The sequence below is a fragment of the Leuciscus leuciscus genome (assembly GCF_965113295.1).
Source record: "Leuciscus leuciscus genome assembly, chromosome: 3".
Classification (NCBI taxonomy): Eukaryota; Metazoa; Chordata; class Actinopteri; order Cypriniformes; family Leuciscidae; genus Leuciscus; species Leuciscus leuciscus.
In genome coordinates this window covers 6877712-6903861 of record NC_138727.1, presented here as the reverse complement: position 1 = coordinate 6903861, position 26150 = coordinate 6877712, and the positions used below count along the sequence as shown (strand labels likewise).

Sequence of the window (26150 nt, the reverse complement as noted above, 5' to 3'; positions counted from 1 at the left end):
CTGCATTGTGCTTGATTAATACACCTGTGGAAAGGGACCTGATGAAACCCATGAATAACAACAACATCAACAAAAATCGATTCTCAATTTATCCAGAATCGTGAAACTCTGACAATCATGCAAAATAAAAACAAAAACAAATACAGTATAAAGACAGTAAATAGGGTGAAGTTAACTCAACAGAGTGATTTGACATGGTAAAGGTCCATTATGAATAAACACAATCAGATCATTTTCAGTTTGATATTACTGGGTTTAATAACTGTTATGGTTGTTGACAAGATGTCAAGGTTTGAATGCTCCAGTTGGTCTAACTATATCACCGGCCAACCAAGACACTAAATAAATGGGAATGCTAATGGATAGCTTTCCTCAGGTATTATAGACTTCCTTGGAAGTAGTGGTAAATTTCTAAAAGCATCGCTTGCTTTTAGGACTTTTGAGTTCTCTATATTCATACATTTAACTTTAATTGAAAAATAAAGAGGGAGAGAACACATAGAAGAAGAAAAAAAAAAGATAGCAAAGAGCAATCCTTTGTGTCCACTGTTTGAGAGCACGCAGATGAAAGTAGGAGTATCCTAATCAAAACGCAGCCTGCGTTTAGCATAACAAGTCATCTGCATGCCGATCCAGGGAGCGAGACTTAATGCCGGCGTGAGGTGCATTCGGGGGCATTCATAGAGCGTCTTCTCATCTCACTCTTTTATGCGCCAGCTTTTATGTGAGCATTAATAAAGGTTAAAGTTTCCTTGGAACGGAAGAGAAGAGGGTCCCTCGGTGCCCTATTACAACACATTCTTGCCTCTGGATAGGCAAATAACAAAAATTAGACTCACTTGATTATTTAGAACTAATTAGAGAGTGAAAAGAAAAGAAAAGAAAAGAAAAGAAAAGAAAGAAAAAAAGGCGCTATGGTGAAAGCATGCTTAATTCTAAAGACAATAATGCTGACAGGGGTGGGAGGGGGAAGTGGGTTGGAACGAAAGGGAAGACGCACATCATCAGCATCACAATGGAAATCTATGATATGTACTTTTCAAAATTCTCAAGTTACAATCAAAGGTATGCATGTTATTATCATGTGGCTAAAGAGAATGATGCATAATATGGTTGCTGTGCAATCCTGGCAGAAAATAAAACTCAATTATTCGATGTATGCACTATCTATATCACTATTCTTCAAGAACAGTACACAGACATGCACAGAATGTTCTGATGATCAATGGAAACTAATATCCACACCAATGACAAACCTCAAATTCAAAAATTCTCAACTCAAAAAGAGCTTTCCATTAGTTAGTATGACAATTCACCACAAACATGCAATGATTTTGACATGTCTTGAAGGCATCAGTATATTCTCTATTTTAGAAAACATGTTGCCATAATGAAACTCCAAAATTAAAAAAAGGATTAAAACAAATACTGTTACATTGAAATGGATGTGTCTTTATGAACTGATATGTTTACACACTTAGAACTCCTACAAGGTCAAAGTGAGTCAGTCATTCCTGAATTATTTTTGATTTATCCTTTAATATTGCTCTTAAAAGCCTAGCTTACTTGTGATAATGCAGCACTCACGCTCTTTCCATAAAACATGGTTGTGTTGTACACTATTGACAATAGTCTTTTTTGCCTGCAAAATTGTACTAATGTGACTGTACCTTAATGGTGACACCAACAAAAACAGTCTGAGATAGAAAAAATAAATAAAATAAAAACTCAGAACATAATTAATTACTTTCAGGATATTATGTGTAGCATTTTTTAAATTGTGACATTTCAAAAGTGATATGTTGCCAAATGGGGATTACCGTGGTCAGAAAATAGAGCTGGAAAATACTAGACTGTTGGCTGCACGCATTCAGAAATCTCTGAGAACATCCCACGTGCACAACTGAGCACTTATTTTCTTCGAGTAATGCATTTGCATTCACTCACAAACAAACACGTTTGTAAACCTCAAAAGAAAAGATGGCACTAAGAGCCACTGTATCCCCTAGACTTGCATGAATAAAACAGAAGATGTACTAATAGACTCTACATACTGAAACTGTGCAATGGGAATATAAGTATGAAAATCCTCTTGTGGAGACTCCTGAAGCATTACATTGTTTTCCAGAGACATTGCGAGTCTTGTCTCTACCCCCAACCTTTGGAGTGACAAGAGCACAGTGGTGAGAATGTCCATCATCCGGACGAGTCTCAAATGACACCTATATTCAGTCTACACTCTGTTTTTCGGGGGCATTGTAGGGCACTTATCTAACAGTATAATAAGTTTTGAGATAAATAGATTCATTGGCCCTGATACAGGTGTACTTCACATGATCTGAGCGTGATAAAACCAAAAAAAAGTGTTAGATGGGCAATAAAAAAAAAAAAAAAAAAAAAAACAGATGTTTTAGGTGATGTAGTTTTTTTATTGTTTTCAATGGGAGAGCCGCATATTTATAAATGACGGCAGCGTGTAATTCACATTGAGTGCTGCACGCTTGTCTTTTTTGCTCTGATTGCAGAGACTCGAAAAATGTTCACCTCTGGGTAAAACTCATCAATATCACTTCCTACCCAGTCGTCCAATCACAGTAGAGGAAGAGCGGGGACAAATGCCACAACAACCGACCGTTACATCCTGCTTTATACAATGACAAAGGTGTAGCGACTGAGACAGATCAGACACACAATTATTTGTTATGTTTAACAAATAATCCATAATATCCCTCATCCAATGAGCAAACCATAGGCTAGATTTATCTGAACTACCCCCAAACTGCAACTAAGAACCGAAGCGTCTCAACTGAAAAGCTGCATCGCTGAAGCACTCTCAAGCTAGAAGTTTTCAGAAGAATACCTGCCATTTTCAGCAGGCTAAAAACACTCTGGCGAACAAACGGCCTTACTGTGGTTCTACACTGCCGTCCACAACCAATGTCACAAAACTGAATGAGGGAGAAGAAATGTATAGAAAGAGCATCTCATTTAAGTCAGCATCCATTTACACAAGGTTTTCAGGATTTCAGCTGGCCAGATTCTGACCCAATAGTGAAGATTTCCAGGGTCTGAAGAGCAGAGGTGAGCTTCTCTATTCCCACAGCGTCCCACTGCCCCCTCACATGGCATCTGCTGAAATGTCACCACTCAGGTAATAAACCAATAAATCTTTTTGATATTTAGGAGAGTAAATATCACAAAGTAACCCTGGTTTTTTGAAAAGTAAGAAAGAAAGAAAAAGGAAAGAGGTTGCTATTAATAATACAATGCCAGAACTCAATCTCAAAAGGGTAAATTCAATAAATAATGTGTAAAGCAACAAGTGATCATCAGTTTCATGGTGAGCTCACTGCCACTATAATAAATAGTTATTAATTAATTATAAATAAATATAACAGTATACATAAATATGTATTTTGTCATGGTCATTCTGTGAAATATGCAGTTTTGCTGTCATTATACAAAACTATTTAACTGTGCAATGCAAAGAGAACATAAATGTTGGTATTCACTGATAAGTCATCATATTTCTATCTACTATTTATTGATTTATATAGTTGTGATCTCCGAGTTCATTAACCATACAAAAGGAGAAATTATTTCCATTTGGTTTTGAGAAATGTTAGAGTAATTGTGGGCTGTAATTGTGGGCTGTAATGAAAGGTTCGAGAACCTCTTTCACGTTTCTCGTGTCCCAAGCGAAGGAGAGGCTAAGATTAAATGCCATGAAAAGATGAAGGTGCAAATTAAACCAGAATGCCATTAATTTCCATGTTCCATTTCTGGTAATGGCTACAATTTCAATGACACTTTAGCTGACATGGCCTTAGCTCTTCGTTCCCATTACAAACTGCAATTATCTACAAATTACGCCTAGTGTCACTAGTGGTGTCAACAGCTTACAACCCCAAACCCTACACATGAAAGTTTACAACAGTTTAATAGACAAACACACATTTACACACACATTAATGTAGGTGGAGAGTGTTTCTAACCAGCTCACAAGAAGAAACTCGTTTAGCAGTTTTCCTAATCGGTAAGAAACCACATTACCTTTATGATACTTGAAATGAGTAGAATCCATGTATATTTGCCCCTGTGACCCTCTAAACAACCTGATGTCACTAGTATTCATAGGTGTAGGTGTAATTTTTGTATTGTTTGTTTGAACTTATGTTTGTTGTGTTGTGTACTACTGGGCCACCGTACTAACTGGTTTCTTGAACATGACAATGAGTTCACTATACTCAAATGGCCTCCACAGTCACCAGATCTCAATTCAATAGAGCACCTTTGGGATGTGGGGGAATGGGAAATTTGCATCATGGATGTACAGACGAAAAATCTGCAGCAACTGTGTGATGCTATCATGTAAATATGGACCAAAATCTCTGAGGAATGTTTCCAGCACCTTGTTGAATCTACGCCACGAAGAATTAAGGCCGTTCTGAGGTCAAAAGGGTCCAACCCAGTACTAGTAAGGTGTCTCTAATAAAGTGGCCAGTGAATGTATATACATAGTGGAACATAATTCATTTTGTTGTGCCATTAGGTGAAAAAATCCAGAAAAGCCCCTTTCATGATTAAATATGGAAAGTATGTCGATTGCACAGCTATTAGAGCATCCATGTATGGAAATCAATCTCGAAAGCCAGTCATTACTGCTCTGCACAAGGTTTAGTTATATGCAAATACATCATATAGAAACAAATTTAGGTTTCTCATTTGGATACTCCACATAAAAATAGTAGATGAATGAAAAATGGAATGGATAAGAGATTTGTGTGTGACCTGGAGCTCCGTTAATGAGGCCAAAGGAGATGAGTCTGCAGCAAACCAAAGCCGTTTGTGCGGGGAAGAGACACAGAGGTACTCACAGAGTACACTGCGTTTCCAAGTCTGCATCTCAGGAGAACACACACAGTATGCAAAAGAGGGAATCTTGGAAGAAGATCCCTTCGGCACAAAGGGAAATTTCTGATGAGGGGTTCCTAACTAGTGAAACCTGTTTCACAGTGGCAGGTCCACAAAGACATTGCCAGACAAAAATAAATTACACAAGATGCCTTGTTGTGCATAAGAAAATTATGTTTTGGACAAATATGAATAGCTCCGTAATACTGTGGATGGAAAATATCAATTATAACATTTGCTTCTTTGTTGCAACTCCCTCTTGCACAATAAAATAACAACTGAACTGTAGGCACACAGAGCTGCCGATAGTGATCAAAGCATGCTGGGAAAGATGCTTGTGTGTTGGGGGTCTGCCCACCGTCATACATGTAGTGCAAAGGGGGTTAACACCAGTTCTGATTGGTCAATATCCCATGGGCATCGTAACAGTAGCTATTGAGATTCAATTTGAATTTGAGCAATTATTCAATTGAGAACTGAGGCACGTAATCTGCTTTAAATACATCATCCAATAATGAGTGCAATCTCATCCTCATGCCGAGGTTATTATTTCACTGTGTGCAGGAACAGTCTGGCAGCTAAATGAGAATTTGGCCGGTAACAGCATTTTAACATTTTCACAGCGTGACCGGGAAAACCTCTAGCAGCGGGTGTGTGTCACAGCAGAATTCCGGGGCAGGAATAGGCAAGGTTGTCGAGCGGTTTGCTCAACCTACAACCTGATTAATAGGTGCCATTAAGCCGAAGCCCAAAGCTGTGAGTTACAACAAACCAGCACCCATCTCTTGAACTCAGCCAATCCATTTACAGCAGACAGATTTAATGTTTTTAAGGCGGTGGAACAGAGGGGACTAAAATGGGAATGCTGTGAAATAGAACGCAGAGTTCTCAGGCATTTTGACCAGGGAAATCATTAAAAAAAATGAATTGATAATAAAAAATAAATAAAAAATTAAAGAGACTGATGTGGTAGAAAACAAGTTTTATTCTTTAGTTCGAGAACCGTACCTGTAAGGCAACATATTGCCATCATATAAAAATCAAATCAAAATTTTAAATAATTGTATCACTTATAAGGCAATTTTGCTTCAGTATGTAAAAAAAAAAAAAAACACAGAATGAATACAGCTATAATGCATTTAAAAGCTCAGTTAAAAAGTCACAGTATTTTTAGCTCCAAGCTGAAATAAAAAATGATGACAAGGCTTTTTCTTCACTTACCCAGCATGCCCTTTTATATAAGATTAAGCAGTAGACCAACAAAATAATTTGTATACTGTTATTTATTAATTTATAAACACAATCTTAGTGAATGAAGGAAAATATAAGTATAATTGTTTATATATTTAAAATACTGCATAATGTGCAGGTTGATATTCCCTAGAAAACACAGTGGCAAACCAAAACATTGCTCTGTTTGTTTGATCGAACCATAATAGCAGCATCAGTTAAACGAGTCTTGGGCAGGACTATCTGTGCGTCCAGTTACTAGAAAATGGGCGGAGTGATGCCATGCATCGTATTCAAATCTCATTTAATATGATTTTTGAGTATTATTTTTGAGAACTATTGTATGACTTCAGAAGACTGAATATACTGCATTTTATTGGATTATTATTTTTATTTTTTTGAGCTTTACAGCCATTGGTCACTAAATTTTTTCCATTTATTTCATCCATTGCGATTTCAAAAAAGTCTTTGTTAAAGCATCATACGCCATGAACCAAGCCATCTACGAGGCGAATCATAACTTTAAAAACTTTTTAAAAAAGTATTTGAAAATCGGACAAAATAGAAGGTAAAAGACTGTGAACTTAACGGCTTTAGAGATAGAAAGAACTACAGTCCCATTAAGCTTTGCAAACAGCATAATCAATTTAAAGACAGCCTTACTGTGAGCTATGAGGTTGTAAATCATTATTGCAACTTAGTTTAAAAATAATCTTGTTGAACAGCATAATTTGTGAAAAACTACATTACCCATGATGCTGTACAGAAAATTCAACTAATCTGAGAGTCAAACAAGCAAAACATGCCAAAAGATCTCGTTAGCTCCTCCCACTCCCATGAAGCACTGTGAATTACATAATCGAGTCAGCCTCCCTATGCTCTTAAAATACTCCAATATTTAAATAAATGCATATTTTGCAATGAACTTAAAATATTGTTTATTAAAGGTTTATAAGTTATCGTTAAAAATCAATTTCCCTATGGATAACCGGAACCCGACTGTTGCACTCTATAAATTCATGATCTGGGAAAGAGCAGCCTGAATATTCTGTTAAATAACTCCTTTTGTGCTCCACAGAAAGATGAACATTTTTGAGCAACAGCAGAGTAGATGGTGACAGAATTTTAATTTCTGCATAAACTATTCCCTTACATACTAATACACGTACATACTAAAATAAACATCTTCTGAAGTCAAAAGCCAAGGCTGTATACAAAAACACACGACTTCCTGCAGTATTCACAGGGATGATGTCTCACTGATAACACCAACATGTGAAATCAGTCTTACCTTTGCGATCTGCACGCACCAGTTGAGCAGCAGCTGGGAGCCGATGTTCTCCTGGTGCTCATGTACGTAGTCCAGCAGGCAGCCGTGGGGCATGAGCTGAGTTACCAGCTGAATAGTGGGACTCAAGCAGACCCCCAACAGACGCACTAAATGAGGATGCTCCATGCTGGCCATGATCAGCGCCTCCTGGAAGCCAGAGACAGAAAAGATCAGGTCACTGCTGAATTTTCAATTATGGGTTGCACTTCTGGTTTGGGGAACTTCCACTCAAAAAGACTGAAAGAAATCTTTCAAAATAATGCGATACAAATAATCCTTATCAGCCAGATTGACTGTCAATTTCCCTTCGTATTTAATTTTCAGACGTCAGAAGAATAACATAATGGTATTTTAATGTGATATGGTATCACAAGAAAATCTATGGTATCATTCACTGCATTCTTTTCCTCCTGAATATTTTCTTTTCTTTTTTTTTCGCTGCAACATTATGAAAAGAGACAACATATACAGCTCATTTTTGGCCTGCTCTCCCGATTTAATTTATGATATATCCCATGAATAATTAACTGGAATGCACTAAGATTCTCTCATTTTTCTCCCCGAATCCTCACATCTCTTTCCAGGTGTTTTCACACGGATGCTTTAAAATGTAATTGTCTCCCCTTTTCACTCCTTATCCCTGTTTACTGGAACGTTTCTAAAGCAGGTAAATGCAGTATTTGTTCAAATGACGGAAAGCACTTTGAGATATTATCACTCAATGCTAAAGTTAATGAGCATTTTTGATTAAGGCAACATATTTTACATCAAACAGACATATATTACCACAGTGATTTTTAACACGTCTGTAATATTGCTGTGGAAATAAATCAAGCTTTTGGGGTTATTCGTGGTCTGTTCTAGTCATTTGTTTATGCTTTTACACTTTTAAATTTCCTTTTAATGTTTGATGGTTGAAGGGTGAGTAGAATAATGTCACTTCATTGTCCATTGCTTATTATTGCGTTCATAAAGCAAACCCTTCACTGATTGTTTACAGTTTAACAGAATTTACTCCCATAATGTGCATAAAGCATCATGGGGTGAAGGGAAAAGGTGCATATAAAGCATAACAGGTCTCTCTGCAAATGCCATTCTACTCTTGCCTCCTACAGCGACGTTGACCTCCATTAGTGACGGCTGGCCTGTCTTACTCAATTAGCCATATGTTTCAAAAGTATATACAGTTTTATGTGTCACAACGGAGAGAGGGATGAGTAGCGCTGCATTAGCTTGCCTGCTTATATGTATTTGCACGGATAACAGAACACACAAAGGGATTCCCAGGCAATCACAGTCAGCCGCAGCACGTGAGGTCACGTTTTGATGGCTTTTTAAAGGAACTTGACCTCTCTCTGAATTGTGGGAGAGCAAGACAGAACGAAATAGAGACAACAAGGGGAAAAAAAGGAGAACTGATATATGACAGATCAGTGTTATTGAACCGTTCTCTCTGCAGATCATCCCTTCCTATTTTCAATACTACTTTGCTATATTTAAAGTCGAGATAAATTACATTTATAACTCATGTTATGTCTGTAATATAATGCATTTAAGTATATTAAAGCTAAATATTTAAAAAGATCTGGATGTGAGCCAGCTCAATGGAAAGTATGGTTATTAAAAAATAATAAGGTATTTATTATTACTGCCATAACATTTATTATTCAAACTGACACTTTGATTACTTCTGTAATTATTACAACAGCATTTATTTGAAATAAATCTTTAGAGACATTATAAATATCTCTACTGTCAGTTTTGATCAATTTAATGTATCTTAAAAAAAAAAAAAAAATAATAATAATAATAAAAATCTTACTGATCCTAAACTTTTGAATGATAACTTGTTAAAATAATTCAATAGTCAGCCAAAGACCTGTTTCAGAGGTGAAGGAAGATATATCATATTTTGATCAAATTTAAATATTTAAATATCAAAAAATATCTTTTTTTTTTTTTGGAATAACAAATTATGCAAAATTAAGACCAGGAATGTGCATTAAGAAAACTAATTTTATTTTGTCACAACATGAATAGCTAAATTGACTGAAAAAGCAATTATAGTGGTATTATTAAGATCAAGGTAGTTAACTCACATCCATAAACTCCACATTGGCTTTAGGTCCTGTACTTTCATTGAGTATCTTTATAGCCACTGGAATCTTCACTGTTTCCCCTTCTGGAACCCAGATTCCCTTTTCAAGAAGACATCAGGATCGTTAATAACACCTCAAATCATATAAAACCACAAATGCTGATAGAGGTGCTACCTTATAGACCATGCCAAAGGCTCCAGCTCCCAGAATCTTGACCCTCTTGAGCTCAGTTTCCTTCAATATCCGCAGCTGAGCCTGGTTTGGTGCTGTACCACTGGGCGTCAATGGCTCCACCAACTGCTTCAACAACCAAGTCTTAGATCAGTCACAACGTTTCAATGCACAAATACACAGAGCTCCAAAACAAGCTCTTAGAAGTTACATTTAACCATATTTTTAGGATTAAATTTGTTTATGCAGTAGTTATTGGGCCTCAAGAGGGAAAGAAAAGATGTTACTGGATATTTGGAGAGTAAACAGTCGTGAAGGGAACCAAGCTTGTGAATATGAGAGGGGTAGGAAAGAAGGAAAGGTTGAGAAGGATGAATAGAGACATAATTGCAAAATACAAAGTAGCATTTGTAGTTTCATTAAGGGCAAGGAAAAAAAGTGCGTGTGTGTGTGTGTGTGTGTGTGTGTGTGTGTGTGTGTGTGTGTGTGTGTGTGTGTGTGTGTGTGTGTGTGTGTGTGTGTGTGTGTGTGTGTGTGTGTGTGTGTGTGTCAGTCTTGGACTCGTTTAATTGTTTGTGCTCAATAAACAGATTGCAGACCTGTGGGGAAAAAGAGCCAGTGTTCTTCAGATAATTTGACTGTTAGGAAATTAAAATGTAAATGTTTAAAGTAAACAGTAATGTGATGAGAGGTGTTAGATTTAACTGACAACCAAAAGATTGAAGGTTCAAACCCCAGTTTGAGGTTGATCCATGAGGTAACATCATTGTGTCTCCAGTAAACTGGCAAATTAGACATTTTTGGTTGATCTTTAATCTCCACGATTGTATTTATTTTGTGGATCCCAAATGGAGAACTTTAGCAGAATGTCTAAAGTGCTCTTTTCCAACTGATATAACTTTCTACCGAGCTCCAAACATGATTAAAAAAAATAATAATGTAATTAATAATACAATATAATATAATATAAATACATACTAAGTTATGCAGAAGTGTGAACATTCTGCAAAACATCTGTTCCACAAAATAAAGAAAGATTTATGGGTTTATTTAAGTTGAATAAATTACTATATTTGGGGTGAACTATTCATTTCAGGTTTCTACAGGGGAATTGTCTCTGTAATAAGTGCACCAAAATAAATTGAAAAAGTATTTGCTAAATGACAAGTTGTTTTTCTGAATTAAGGAATTAAACCCTTGATAACAGTTTCACAGACAGGGCTTAGATTAAGCCAGGATTAGACCTTAGTTCACTAAGAACATTTAAGCTTTTATAAACATTCATTAAAAAACAAACAAACAAAAAACATTACTGGTGTGCATTTTGAGACAAAACAATGGCACTGACATATTTTAAGATATGTCAGTGCAAGTTGCTAACAGCTCAAACATGCATTTTAGTCTGGGACTAGGCTTAAAACTTGTCTGTGAAACAGGGGGATTATTTATGTTCTTATTTATGAGAAGAAAGAATGTATCTCTCATCACATCCTATACAAACAGCCCACTTTCAATCTTACCTAATGAAAAAGGCATTTTTATAGTGACATTTTAACAATCTATAAACATGTAAATTTGGTTATCCATTATTCAGGACTAACAGTTAATTTAAGTGACCAATCACAGCACAAAAAAGAAGGCTATCACTTGGTTTTATGGATGTGTCGACTGAACACACACAATGTGGAGCTGTCCATCTATGTGGTGCTGAAATACAGCATGTATACTGTGTATTTGAGGGAGCTGTCCAGATATGTGGTTCTGAAATAGCATTTGTCTAACATTCACTGTTAAAGGATGGTGTATTTGTAGAATAATAATACAGAGCTTTCCTTTCTGCTTAAAGGAGAACTCCGGGCAATTTTTTAAGTTAATCTTGATCATTATACCTTTGTGAGTACTGTCTATAGAAAAAAAAAAGAAAAAAACGAACCGGATTGGTGCTTGCAACACGGAGCTGCTACAGCTAATGCCCAGAGCTCCCACTCAGCTATAACGGCAGTTATGGGGGCATATACATAAAGATTGTCTTTGTGCCTCTTAACAGACACAAAATGCAATTAAAATGTCTGTCCAACATGAACAGTGCCCTTACAGGACAACAAGATGTGTTTAGCGATTTAGCCATTGTTTAAATTCACCTAAATAGTGTTTTAGACGGCTAGCTGTAGTCTCGCGCTGAAGTCCCGTGGGAACTCAGTTGTTCGTTCCGAATTGTGGCAACAGAATGCGAAAATACAAGAACTTAAATTTTCATCGTCTTCCTTTCCATGACCCCGCTGTGTTGTGTCTGTGTAGTCATCCTTGTCAAAGTGCTCGCTGCAAATGCGGTAATCTTTAGCGCGTAGTACTTGTATGGGAGTTACAAACCCATTACAAACCCATTTTCGCATTCTGTTGCCACAATTCGGAACGGCACAAACGCGAACCATTTCTTCTTCACTTGTGAGCAACTACGATCTTCACTCTTCACACACTACGCTCCTCCCACCTGCACACTGCTATTTACCTTTTTCCGGCTACAACTGAGTTCCCACGGGACTTCAGCGCGAAACTACAGCTAGCCGTCTAAAACACTATTTAGGTGAATTGAAACAATGGCTAAGTTGCTAAACGCATCTTGTTGTCATGTAAGGGCCCTGTTCATGTTGGACAGACATTTTAATTGCATTTTGTGTCTGTTAAGAGGCACAAAGACACTCTTTATGTATATGCCCCCATAACTGCTGTTTTAGCTGAGTGGGAGCTCTGGGCATTAAGCACCAATCCGGTTCGTTTTTTTGTTTTTTTTCTATAGACAGTACTCACAAAGGTATAACGATCAAGATTAACATAAAAATTGCCCGGAGTTCTCCTTTAAGTAAATGAGTGTTTCAGGTTCAATATAACTATCAACAGAATTTAAAATTCTCTCAGTTTAAGCAAAAAAGCTTTAAAAAAGCACCTACAATGGAAGTATATGGGGAGAGGCATTCAAAAGGCTTAAAAGCAGAAATGGGCAGCTTGTATTTTTTAGGCCACTTTTGTTAATTCTTTAGTGTGAAATTGATCTGTAAAGTTAGCTACACTTTCAAAACATCTCTGAGGTAATCGGCAAACATTTGGGTGGTCTAGACCTCTCCTTTTCTTATTCTTGGCAGAAACGCATCACTTTCTACTTGAACAGAGGTCTCAGGTTTTCTAAAACGGATTTCAGGATTCTAGTGCGTGAGTGTCTCTGTCAGCTTTTGGATACAGGGTATCTTCTCAAGCTGACAGCTGTCTATAACACTGTTGCTCCACCTGCAAATTATCCAAACCAGCATAGACAGGCCATGTTTTTTAATAGGCTGCACAGTCATTCAGGGCAACAGGGCTATGCATTAACCCAACAAACCTGCCACACATTTAAGGAAGGCCCTCCGCTGAATACTTTATGTGCTGTATGCTGGGGAATTTTTAAGCATGCACCTCACCAAGAAACAAAACAAAAAAGAAATGAAAAACCCGTGGACAGGGGAGGAAATTGATGCAAGGTGACAGACAGAAGAGACACAAGATATGATGCATAATGTATGGAATGTTCCTGTTTTAGTCATTGCTTACTCATTTACTACACATATGAGAACAGGCCTCTCTCACCTCAGTCTCCAGGAAACGACGTAAAGCTCTCTTTTTCTTAATGCTCTTTCTGCGGATGTAAACGGCCACACCAAGAGCTATGATGACCATCACAAAGAGAGCCCCAATAAACCCAGCCGCAATCAGAGGAGTCCTGGAACATCAAAAGAAAATAAGTAGTAATGCTAGGAGGAAATGTTTTTTTTTTTTTTTCACCAGTTGAGCAAAAACCCCACTCTGCATAGCACTAATGCTATAGAAAAACATTTGGATTATATTCTATTAGTTTTTTGTTTTTTTATTATAAATATCCTTTATGTTATCAAATATTAATATTCACTTTTATTTGCTGTTTTATTTTTTATTTTTTGCAAATTATCCTTGACCAAAGTTGCATTTGTGAAAGCCCTTACCTGTCCAACATGCCAACACAATCTTGCACTCGGGGTCCAGTACAACTGCAACACAGACAATCATATTGAGTTATAATCAACAAATTTGAGTTATATTGCAACAGACTGGTAGATTCAATTATTGATGGTAGTATTTCTTAAACTGCATTCAATTTATTCAGATAAATAAAAAAGAACAAAATGATTATCCTTTTCTTTTAATTACTGTATTAGAGCAATGATAATCTGATAAACTCACAAAGATCAGATCCATTACAGTTATGGTAATAGGAAAATTGGGTTCCACTTTATTTCGATAGTCCACTTTAGACATTCTACTAACTATGTATAGGATTGAGTGCGAACCAAAACACAGATGAATCTTCAGGGTGTTTTGTTCAAACATAACTCCACACAGAACTCAACATTCCAGAACCATAAAAGAAGGCTCCAGCCAGTCTACCTAAGAACTTTTATGAGCCCAACTAAAGGAAGAACTTGTCAATGTGAGATAGCTTGGAAAATAATGATTGGCTCAGAGATGGCACAACTCAGTGCCGGATAAAGATAACAGCAGAAGTTGCTGGACCCCACAACATTCCAGACCCCCTCCTCCTTAAGGACCTCTGAATGACCAAACCAGAGTTCTAATCTCTTCAAACCACAAGAACTGAGATTTTGCCTATAACAATACATAAAATCCTCCCAGAACAGTTTTCAATGGACTTATCAAACATCATGCAACTACATAATTCTATGTTGTTTCTACCACTTATATGCATGTTTAATAAGTTAGATCCCATGTAAGTAATTTAATGGTTATAACTGTTAGGTGTTTGAATGAAAGTGTGTTGTGTTTCATATCAGTATGATCGTATGCTCTTGATTCAAAAGATGGCTTGATTGAAATCGGTGTAAAATGTTTCGTATTCTTATAATACTAATGATGTCTAAACTGTGGCATCTGTTCTCTCTGTTAGTACTGGAGAGCAAGGAGATCACAGATAACGCATGATTTACGATGAGACAAAGAAAGACAGTGTCTAATTGGTCAGAACTGATCCAGGAGGCCGGACAAACATGTGAGTTTAAAATCTTAGACCCCAACAAAGTGTTAGAAGAGTTCTCAACAAGGTTAGAAAAAGTGCGCGAAGGGAGAAGAGACCAGACAGACAAGTAACCATGTAGACGCGCAGAGATAAAAGAATCCAAATCAAGATCAGAAGAACGGGTTCAACAGCTTCATTCCAGCCATCACCTACTCTCGTCTCAATTTCCTTTCTTTTCTTAGTTTCCTTTCTTTTCCGTTGTGAGTCTCGGTTCTAAGTTAAGTTTTGCGGTAAGATTTCGGTCCACGTTTCTTCTGCAAAGCCAGCTTCAACAAATACTTTCATTCATCCGCCAGCACACCACGTGACTGGTCGCCCCAGACATCAGGCACAGAACTCGGGAAACCCCCTTTTACACTGACGAAAGGGAATCCCCAAAGGGAAAGCAAGTACTGCCTCCAGACTCTTAAGCTGAACTGGTGTATTGATATAAATGTAATAACCCTAAGAAACGATAGAAGGGTTAAATTAATGATTGATGGTTCGTTCCAGGTCATGTCTTATAAGTGCATATAGAAACTTGGGATTTCATCATCTCACTCTTAAAACTCATTCTTTCCTCACTCTCTTTCTTTCTGCAACTCGTATGAATGTGTGTGTGTGTGTTTGTGTTAGATATTAGTTTTATGTGTTAGAATAATCAATAAAATCTTGTTTGTATTTTAAAAGAGAAGTGTTACTTGTGTGCTTACGAATTTAATGTCTTAAACTGCTGATTTAAGTTAACTTGCTAACAAATAGTGTTTAACTATAGTTGGATATTTATATCCGCTGCAGAGTTGATAATTACAGCCAGTTCAAATGAACCGCGGACGAGTCATTTGCTCGGTTGTAATAAGTGATTCTTTCGAATTCCCTATAAATTAATTAATAATTCCTTTGAGCTAAATTGACCTGTCAGAATTACTGACTAAATAATCTTACATATGCAACTACATGTCAACTTACTCTCATTATAGTATTAGTAGACTGTAGTAGACTGTCAGTAGACTGTTATGGTTATGGTTAGGTGTTAGGGTTCGGGTTGGTAGAATAAGTTGACTTGTAGTTGCCAAGTTACTTGGGGGATCATGAATATAAAGTGTTAACAGATATTAAGCAGACAGTCTACTTATACTCTAATGACAGTTAGTTGACATGTGGTTGCAAAGCAACTTATAGTTAGTAGAATGTCTAAAGAGGACTATTGAAATAAAGTGCTACCGAAAATTGTGCTTACATGTTTAAATAAATGCTTAAATAAATGTCATAATGTGAAAAGAAAATACCCTTCATTTTCTTCATTCAAAATTCCATTTCTTACCATTTTCTTTTGATTTGAAATGTGACCGGGACATGTTTTTGTGAGATTCACCGAAGAGTATGACACTCCTAAAGTGACTATTACAAACTAAACACTCAAGCTACATGTTAATAATTTTTTAATGTTTAATGTCAAAGACTTTTTTATCCAATGAAAAATGTTGGCACAGTGTTAGGTGGACACTTGATGTCCAATATACAATCTGGGTCCTGCAGCAAAACCAGTTGCGCACCACTGATCTGTGGAGTCAGGAACCTGTTCTCTCTGCTCTCAAATCCCCCAGGCCTATGTGTCTAAGACTGAATGCGGTAAGCACGACAGCTTTACCCACATGGGCAATTAGGTCCGTGCTCTGGGCATATTGTGCTTGATGCAGTTAAAGGAAGGAAAGTAGCTTACAAATAGATTCAAGTGCAAACACAAGCAAACAGTCTTACCCCTGGGTGCAGTTGGGGTGGCAGGGATGGCACTCGTTGTTGGTCTCAGCATATTTGAAGATGAAGCTGTTTGCTCCCTGCAGACCATCAGGGCATTTCTCCACACAGTTGGGCCCATCTTTCAGATGCAAGCATTTCACGCAGTGATCTGGACCCTGTAATGGGAGAAAAGAGAACGATAGAAGATTAGGAAATGTGTCTCAAGAGACTGAAGCACTGTTTAAAAGATGGAAAGGAAATTAAATTTAATCAAACAAGCACAGACGTGTAATATAATTTCAAGGATGCATCATTATTTTGTATCTTCATACTGTTTCTAACACATTCAACCACAAAAACGGCATCTTATGAAGTTCCAAGGGCAATTGACACCGCACCGACAGATGCAGACCTACGGCGACAGACACTTCGTCGGATCAGTGTGTTGGCGTCTGTTGGAGCTTGTTTTCACCGATTGAACTTGCTGAATTGGAATTAGAATGTCTAAAGAAGTGACGTGCTGTAAGCTGGTGACTTTCGGTGTTGTTCGGCATCTGTCGGTACATTGTGAATTGGTCTCTAAAGGACTTTCTGGTCCCTAAATACAACTTATGTATCTTTTTATATGCAGTCTGAAGCTGCGACGAGAATAGGACGCATTCGACTCTGCCAGAAATCTAGGCTTTTCTGTTGTTCGATGACAAGGTTATCAAGTTTTATTTGAAGCAAAACAAAATCCAGCAACGAAAGGTTCTCACATGACTCTTACCGGGCCATGGCAGGTCAAACTTTTATCTCCGGCCTTTTCACACTGGCTGTCACACTCAACACAAACTGAGCCATTGGCATACTCTCGAACATCCCTTGAACAGACAAAGAATAATGTGTGATGAGCCATGTATTGGATGGATACAGAATTTATTTACAACATGTAGTGTACGTTTTACATAGCGACCAGGGGCTAGTGTGATTAAGTCCAAATCTAGGTCAATTAACTAAACAGGCATACAAGAAAAGCCATACAAATCAATGAAAGTGGAAACAGCTTAAGGAGATGTCAATGCTACTTTCATCTATTTCTGTTGTTGATAGTTTCATTGAGAGTGTTAGAAAAGAGCAAAGGAAGAAAGCTTGTCGATTAAGACCTGAAAGAAGCATCTAAGATGTGAACAAATCAAACCTCCAGAGCATTAGTGCCAACTCAAAGTCTAAAACTGCAAGTTTTCATCCCACACTAAACATCACCCAGCCAATGCATGTCTCTAGCTGTGATTTGTATTGATTTCTCTTCAAAATAAATGTATATGTCTAAAAATGTGAAAAATATAAGCGCGCACACACACACACACACACACACACACACACACACACACACACACGCGCACACACACACACACACACAATGTTCTTGCTCTAAGATACACTTGTAGGGTTAGCTTGATTTTACCCTCAATCTGAGATATCCTGAAGTCAAACTTAAAGTGCCCCTATTTTGCTATTTTAAAGGGTCCTAATTTTGTTTTGGACGTCTCCTACAACAGGTTTACATCCATCAAAAGTAAAAAAAAAAATTAAAAAAACAGTTACATTTTCTCATAATATACAGACCCTTTCCAAAAAATTTGAATATCATGGAAAAGTTTATTTATTTCCATAATTCCATTCAAAACGTTAAACTTCCATAGATTATAGATTCAGGGCCCACAACTTAAACGATTTCAAGTATTTAATTGTTTATTTGGACATAATTTGGGCTTCCAGCTCATAAAACCCACGAAAACAGGATTCCAAAAAATTTGAATATTACATGAAATCACACAGTAATTACACAGTAATACCATGGTCACTGAACCAGGTTTTGGTTCTTTTGGCAGTGTGGGCAGGAGCAAATCCTGCTGGAAAATGAAGTCAGCATCTCCATAAAGCTTGTCTGCTGAAGGAAGCATGAAGTGCTCTGGAAATGTCCTGGTAGACGGCTGCGTTGAGTGGACAGCACAGTGGACCAACACCAGCCGATGACATGGCTCCCCAAACCAACACAGACTGTGGAAACTTCACACTGGACTTCAAGCATCTTGGATTGTGTGCCTCTCCATTCTTCCTCCAGACTCTGGGACCTTGGTTTCCAAATGAGAACTCATCAGAAAAGAGGACTTTGGTCCACTGTGCTTTATTAAATCCAGAGTCAACGCAGCCGTCTACCAGGACATTTTCAGAGCACTTCATGCTTCCTTCATTTTCCAGCAGGATTTGCACCTGCCCACACTGCCAAAAGAACCAAAACCTGGTTCAATGACCATGGTGTTACTGTGTAATTACTGTGTGATTTCATGTAATATTCTAATTTTTTGGAATTCTGTTTTCGTGGGTTTTATGAGCTGGAAGCCCAAATTATGTACAAATAAACAACTAAATACTTGAAATTGTTTAAGTTGTGGGCCCTGAATCTATAATCTATGGAAGTTTAACGTTTTGAATGGAATTATGGAAATAAATAAACTTTTCCATGATATTCACATTTTTTGGAAAGGGTCTGTATATTGCACATCACATCATTTTTCAATGATTCTTAAACGACTCGATGGATGAATCCGTCTCTCTAAATCCTTCCTTTCCGAGAGCCTGCTCTGTTCTGATTGGCCAGACGGCCCAGACTGTTGTGATTGGTCTACCTCGTACTACCTCGTAACACGCTCATTACCATAACTGAACGTCAGCCCTGTCCGGAGGCTACCTAAAGTTTAGTGATTGAACTATAAAGACAGTAACGATGACGTTGATTTTACCATATCAATCAGAGCGCGAGTCCAATGATGAAACACTGGAAGAACTAGTTATTCAACCCGAACATCAATCGCAAGGATGACTTGAGCAGGACGTTTCTTAGTGACATGCTACTCAGCTTGAGGTACATAATGAGATGTTGCAGCTGTCATTCCACATCATCAGCATTAACAAGTGTTTGTCCATCAACAAACCGATGTGTAACGTTATATTTCAAATTTATTGCAGTGCACCATAATAGGGGCATGTTAATATTCAGCAATATTACTGATCTGACTGTACGCTAAATTCTCTGGATTTACTTTAACTTTGTGTTTGAGTATAATTAATATTTAGTTTTATTATATAAAGTACCAACAACATTTCTTCCAAATTCCAAGTAAAAACATTGACATTTAGAGCATTTATTTGCAGAAAATGACAGCTGGTCAAAATAACAAACACAATGCCGTGTTTTCAGACCTTGATGCGAAGAAAACAAGTTTGTATTATTTTTTTAACAACATGATGCTAATGTTCTAACTTCAGATGAGTCATATTGCTGTTGGGAGACAAAAAATAAATAAATCAAGCAGCTCGGCTTCATTTGACAGCTTGTGACCTTGTGTCCTTCCTCTTGATCATTCCAGAGGTTTTCAATGGGGTTCGGGTGACAGGTCTGGAGTTTGGGCTGGCCATGACAGGGTCTTGATCTGGTGGTCCTCCATCCAGCAGGAAAAACCAATCCTTCGAGTTGGGGAACACTGTCAGAGCCGAAGGAAGCAAGTTTTCTTCCAGGATAGCCTTGTACGTGGCTTGGGTCAATAAATAAATAAACTGGTTTTTTTTTTGCATTACTCGAGGTCTGAAAACACGGCTTTTTAAAATTTTATTATTATTATTTTGACCAGTAGTCATTTTATGCAAATACATGCTCTAAATGACAATATTTTTATTTCAACTTTGGAAGAAATTTTGTCAGTAGTTCATAGAATAAAACATAAATGTCCATGCTAATCAAACAAATTCATATAAAATAGAAACCATATTTTCTAATTTTGCAGTGGTCTCTTGAGAATTCAAGAATAGCTCTAGGAAAGAAAAGAAAAAGAAAAAAAAAATCGAATGAAAGAAACGCATGCATTTGCAAACAAAATCTCAGCATTGGACATTTTGCCTGTTCTTTTCAAAGCCTGTTTCCATGTCTCCATGTATTTTTTTCCAGCCTGCCGGAAAAGCATGAGAGTCTGCCCATTCCTTTGATTTATAAATAGCATTAAAAGCATTTTGATCCCTTGATCTTGATAGTCTGATCATGATAGTCATACTGGAGATATATCTTTGGAGCCAGCAGCCTATCTGAAAAAAAACCTGCTAAGGAAACTGCAATCTAAAGTGGTTTAAGAAATAGACAAGCAAGAAGACAGAATTTTTTAAAAAGAAAAAAACTTGAAAAGCTGTGTACATAAGCAAAGTGACACGACAAATGATTTGTTTGCACACTCACCCATAATATAAGTTACAGGACTTGACACATGTCCTTCCTCGGCTGAAGTATTTGCATGAGAGACACTGTTCTGGGCCAGGACCCCAGCACCCTGCCTCCGAACACAACGGATCACAAACCATCTGCTCTTTAGCTGAAAAAACACACAAACACACACAAACATTAAGAAACAAAACACTGCAACTACGGAATTCATTTGGACCTTGGATATTTCCATCCTGCAAGTGTGGTAGTAAATTCATGGTAGCATGAGTACTTTTGTAGAACATTTATTATCCATACTTCAGAAAGCATGTCAATTTATTTTACAACAGCTAAAAGGGGAATTATTTAGCTATTAGTTATAGTAGCAATTACTTATAAAACGCTTGGCAGGTAATGTTTTGGTAAGTTGTAAAAAAAATATATATATATATGCAATCTCTAGTATTGCATCCTTCTCATGGGGATTTAATAATTTTTGACTTTTAAGTCTGAATTAAATCTCTTTTTTTGGCTTATTTTATCTGTAAAAGAAAACTTGCCTAATAATTATGCACACCTGAATATAAGGCATTTTTTTTATTTCCAGCCTTCATGAACAATTATATATCACTTATAAATGATTAAATACAAAATGAATAGTAGTTATTACAATTAATGTGGTTTGGAATTGGTCAAATGTGCCTAAAAAAAAAAAATATGATCAGAAAATCAACGTGCCTATTAATTCTGCACACACTGTATATATATATATATATATATATATATATATATATATATATATATATATATATATATATATATATATATATATATATATATATATAATAAAATGTACAATAATCTTAATTGAAATTAAAATTAAATTGAAGGTCCTGAAACAGACCATTTAAGTTTTTCTCAATTTCAACAATGTCTAAATGTTTCCCAGTTTTAGCAAAGTCCACAGAACAACTCAAATGAAATGGTGCATTTTCTATACAATATGTATTCAAAATGCACAAAGATGTTTTAATTTGTGCATAAACAAATAAATAAATGTGCTCTACTGCAACACCGTGTTACATTGTAATTATACAATTAAGTACTTAGTAATATTAATTAACTACATGCACTTAGGGTTAGGAGTAGTGTTTGGTTAGGGTTAGTTGCATGTAATCTACATTAAAAAGTTTACGCAGTTAGTACATGTAACAAACACTGTAAATTAAAGTGTTACCTGGGGATTTGTAAAGTGCAAAGCAATGTTGATGATCTTTAAGTGGTTAAATATGTTTCAAATTCACCAACCACATAAGACAGTTATCCTTGCTACACAATTGGGTTTGAAAAAACATTGTCCTTCATGGATAAACACATTGTGTGTGTATGTGTGTGTGTGTATGGGTCTGAGCTGTTGGTCAGTTTGATAGATGGTGTGGAAAAGAGGCTAATGAATGAGCCGGCTAACAGAGCCATTGATCCCTCACGCTACAGACTTATTATCACACTAATTATATCCAGCTTGGCGGTGTGCGCTGGAAATGGCTCTCCGTCTGTTAACATCTTCATTAGCTCCACAAGTTTAACTTTCACAAGTAACATCTTACTTCAATGGCCTATTTCCAGTTTTAGGCTATCTTCAATGATAGACTCAGTTTGTGGTTTAAAGAGTTGTCATTTATTGAATATCTATGTGTTTGTACGATAAAAAAAGAAGCTATTTTGGGGGCTGCAATAGTGAGATTAACAGTTCCTTCCAAGACTGCATTTATTTGATCAACAATACAATAAAAACTGCAATATTCTGAAATATTATTACAATTTTAAACAAATGTTTGGTAACACTTTAGTTTAGGATCCAATTCTTACTATTAACTATTTGCTTGTTAGCATGCATATTACTAGGATATTGGCTGTTTATTAGTACTTAAAATAAGTATTATGCATGACCATATTCTACATCCCTTAATCTACCCAATACCTAAACTTAACAACTACCTTACTAATTATAAATAAGCAATAATTAGTAGTTTATTGAGGCAAAAGTCATAGTTTATAGTTAGTTAACAGCAAGAATTGGACACTAAACTAAATGTTTTTACTTGAATTTTTTTTTTTAAACAGTTGAAAACAGTTGGACTGCTAAATATTTTTGCAAAACCATGACATATTTGATATAATCTTTGATGAATATAAAAAGCTACAAAATAACAGCATTTATTTTAAATAGAAATCTTTTTGGAACTTTATAAAGATCTTTACTGTCATTTTTTATCAATATAATGCATCATCATTGCTGAATAAAATCTTTGACTCCAAACTTTTGAAGAGTAGTGCATATTAATTATATTAACTATGATGTATTAGGTACATAGGAGTCTCATATCTAAAGAATTTTAATTTATTCACTCACATAACATATTTATGTTAACTCAATATCCAGCAGCTTGGCCTGCCCTGAAGAATGAATGTGAGATAAATGCTGTTGTGCGTGTATAAAATAAGTTTTTCGCTTAACTCTTAATAGTCATGTATCTAAATTGCATCTTTTTGGAGCAAAAACATTTGGCTAAAATTGCAAGTGGACAGGGAAAGAAAATGTTAACACTGTTAACACGATCACTATAAACGAATAACAATATAATATACTGTTTCCTCAAGGCTTGAGCCGAACTGCAAGTGTATGATTCTCTTTTTACTTTATCTCAATTACAAAATTCAATAAGACATCATAAGATGCAATTAAATTGGTTGTATTTTAGCAAGTAAATTACAGAATCTGATCCTCAATTTTCAGTCAAATTAAAGTCTGTTTTTGAGATTAGCTGGTCTTCGCTGGATATGGAAGCATTTCAAACAAATGCATCGCTATTGCATGCCAAGATTGTTATTCCTGCTTCAAACATCTTATTTAAATCACAGTTACTGAACAGATGGAGGTGTAGATGAGAGCTGCGATTGAACGACACTCACTACACTCTCTGGTGTCCCTGTTGTTCTTGATCAGAGCTCTCTGGGTGCTGGTGCGGAACAGACCGGTCCAGTTCACTGTATTATAGAAGCAGAGCTGGCTGTTGTTCGTCATGTAGACGTTACCGGCGCTGATCTCTGTCAAAGACTGGAACTGCAGTGAAGAGATCCAGCGCTGCTTCAGGATCAGCAGAGAAATACCACTGAGAAGAAGACACAGACTGCTTCACTCTTCTTCACATTAATGCAGGGTATAATAGAAGATGTCTCTGATAAATGACAACAATGCTACAAGAACTATTTTAAGTGCAACATCCAGAAGGAGTGAAATTTTTTCACTTGCATTTAATGTGAAACAAGGGAATTCTTAGAAGTAGTTAACGAGGACACTTCTGAATATATTACTAAAAGACAATTTAAATCATTTAGAGTATGAGCAAATCTGTGAAAAGATTCAGCCCAAACATGAACAGGGAAAGTACACTTGGGACTGCGACACGTATTTGCCAACCCTCTGAAACTACAAAGGCCTAATAGATTTCAACTAAACTAGTTCAAGAGTGAATTCTGGACATGGTTTTGAGAGTTGGGTGAAGAAAAAAGGCTTTACCCATGGGCAGCATCAATCCACCCATCAGCCACATAACTGTGACACAAAGCAGTACTTTTATTTATTTAGCACATGGATTCTAGGCACAGGACTTTATGTACTTGAAGTAACCCCATGTTAAAACCTTTAAAAAATATATGAAATATATGGACTTACTGTAGGACCAAACTTGCCTCCCTCTACTCTAACCTAACAGTTTACGAAAACTCTAATGAGAGGTAGTTGACTTAGTAGAAAGTCTGAAGTGGACCATCGAAATAAAGTGACATACATTTCTAACTCCCTTATTTAGAATAATCAGGATTTATCATCATTATAACAAAAAGCTAATATCAAACACACATATGTTCACAAATGTTGTGAATCAAGTAATGATGACGAGCTTTAACTTTTACCTATAAAGAGATCGCCCTCCGATGGTGGCAAGGTTCGAGAAAACGCCAAGATCTGTCATGTTTTCTGGCCAGGACTGGATGTTTAACGAACCTACGAAAACAGAGAACAAAAGAAAATTATTCAGCTTTTGCTCGTTCAAATTATGCTTTTACCCTGAGTATGACACAGATAAACAAGTTTGTTACTATGACAGTAGACATCGGCTGAGGATATTGCCACAGGTCCAGTGAGTACAATATTATGATTGTCTGTCTGACAGTAAAATTACCCCATTATTTTGAAATGAAAGTATATTAAGGGAAATGATTGCGCTAATTAAAAGAACGGTTCCATTACCACTGAGCATCATTTCTTCAGACGCACATTGTTTAAATTATAATTTTGTTGTCGTATTGGGTGAAATGTGTCTAAACTGAGGGTACACCGTTGGTGCACAAGAGAGCAGTTTCTTAGTGCACGAGTTTCATTTGGAAAACGTTGCTTTGCTGCTTCACTCCATTAGCTATTTGGCACAATCATAAGAACAATTTGAAAGTGACAAGAGTCATAGTTCATTCCTTTGAGGCTTTATAAACAAATAAATATTGCATACCGCGTTAGGATTTGTGACAAAGAATATCCCCTAACACAAAGGATAAAAAGTTAATGTATGAAGAAATAAAGAAAGTTAATGGTTTTACGCAAGGCTACACAGGTTTAATGGGTTGTGATGTGATGGATGGTGACTGTCGCTCACCTGTGATCTCTCTGACGGTGCGGAATACATTTAACCGATCAGGGTCCAGAGCTCTGATACCATGAAACATGTCCCTATTAAAAATAATACACAAAACAAACCAGAAAAAGGGTTATATGTATGTGCACACACGTGCATCTGTGGCCTAAAGGCTCGAATACACTAGGTATATGACTTAAAATCTGATCAGATAAAAATAAAATAAAATAAAAACACTAGGCATCACACAATTACCGACTTTGTAAATGTTTACAGAGAAAAATAGGCATCATAAACTAAACGACTTGGGATCATACACTACCAGACTTTGAAATCGTTCTGAACACAAACTCGCACAGAAACGTGTTTGATTGCTAGGAAATGCATGACAGATGCAGAGATGGGAAGTAACGAAGTAGGCCTACAAATACGTTACTGTACTTAAGTAGATTTTTGGTATCAGTACTTTAAAATGTTGTCAGAAATATAAATATTGAAGTAGGCTTCTTTCACTTATTACATTTTTACACAAATATCTGTACTTTCTACCCCTCTACTTTCGTTTTAATCTGTATTTGGTGGCATGGCATGCATCTCTATTAAATCATGAATTGGTTAGTCTTGACTGGCAAACGCGATTCGGCTCTCGCGCAATCCGCGC

The 26150-nt window shown here is 36.6% G+C and overlaps 1 protein-coding gene across 2 annotated transcripts in view; it reads right to left on the bottom strand.

Annotated features, from left to right (window-relative positions):
- Positions 1-26150, bottom strand: part of erbb4a (erb-b2 receptor tyrosine kinase 4a) — a 183530-nt gene that overhangs the window by 16185 nt on the left and 141195 nt on the right. Inside the window, exons 10-20 of one of the 2 annotated variants that reach the window (XM_082163753.1) lie at positions 25511-25584; positions 24774-24864; positions 23772-23971; positions 20835-20967; positions 17334-17427; positions 16586-16740; positions 13758-13802; positions 13366-13498; positions 9748-9873; positions 9574-9672; positions 7436-7621 (exon numbers count right to left, since the gene is read on the bottom strand). In XM_082163753.1, the coding sequence (XP_082019879.1) occupies positions 7436-7621; positions 9574-9672; positions 9748-9873; positions 13366-13498; positions 13758-13802; positions 16586-16740; positions 17334-17427; positions 20835-20967; positions 23772-23971; positions 24774-24864; positions 25511-25584 (1336 nt within the window). The remainder of the gene's footprint in view (positions 1-7435; positions 7622-9573; positions 9673-9747; positions 9874-13365; positions 13499-13757; positions 13803-16585; positions 16741-17333; positions 17428-20834; positions 20968-23771; positions 23972-24773; positions 24865-25510; positions 25585-26150) is intronic. The other variant, XM_082163754.1, reaches the window with a different exon arrangement.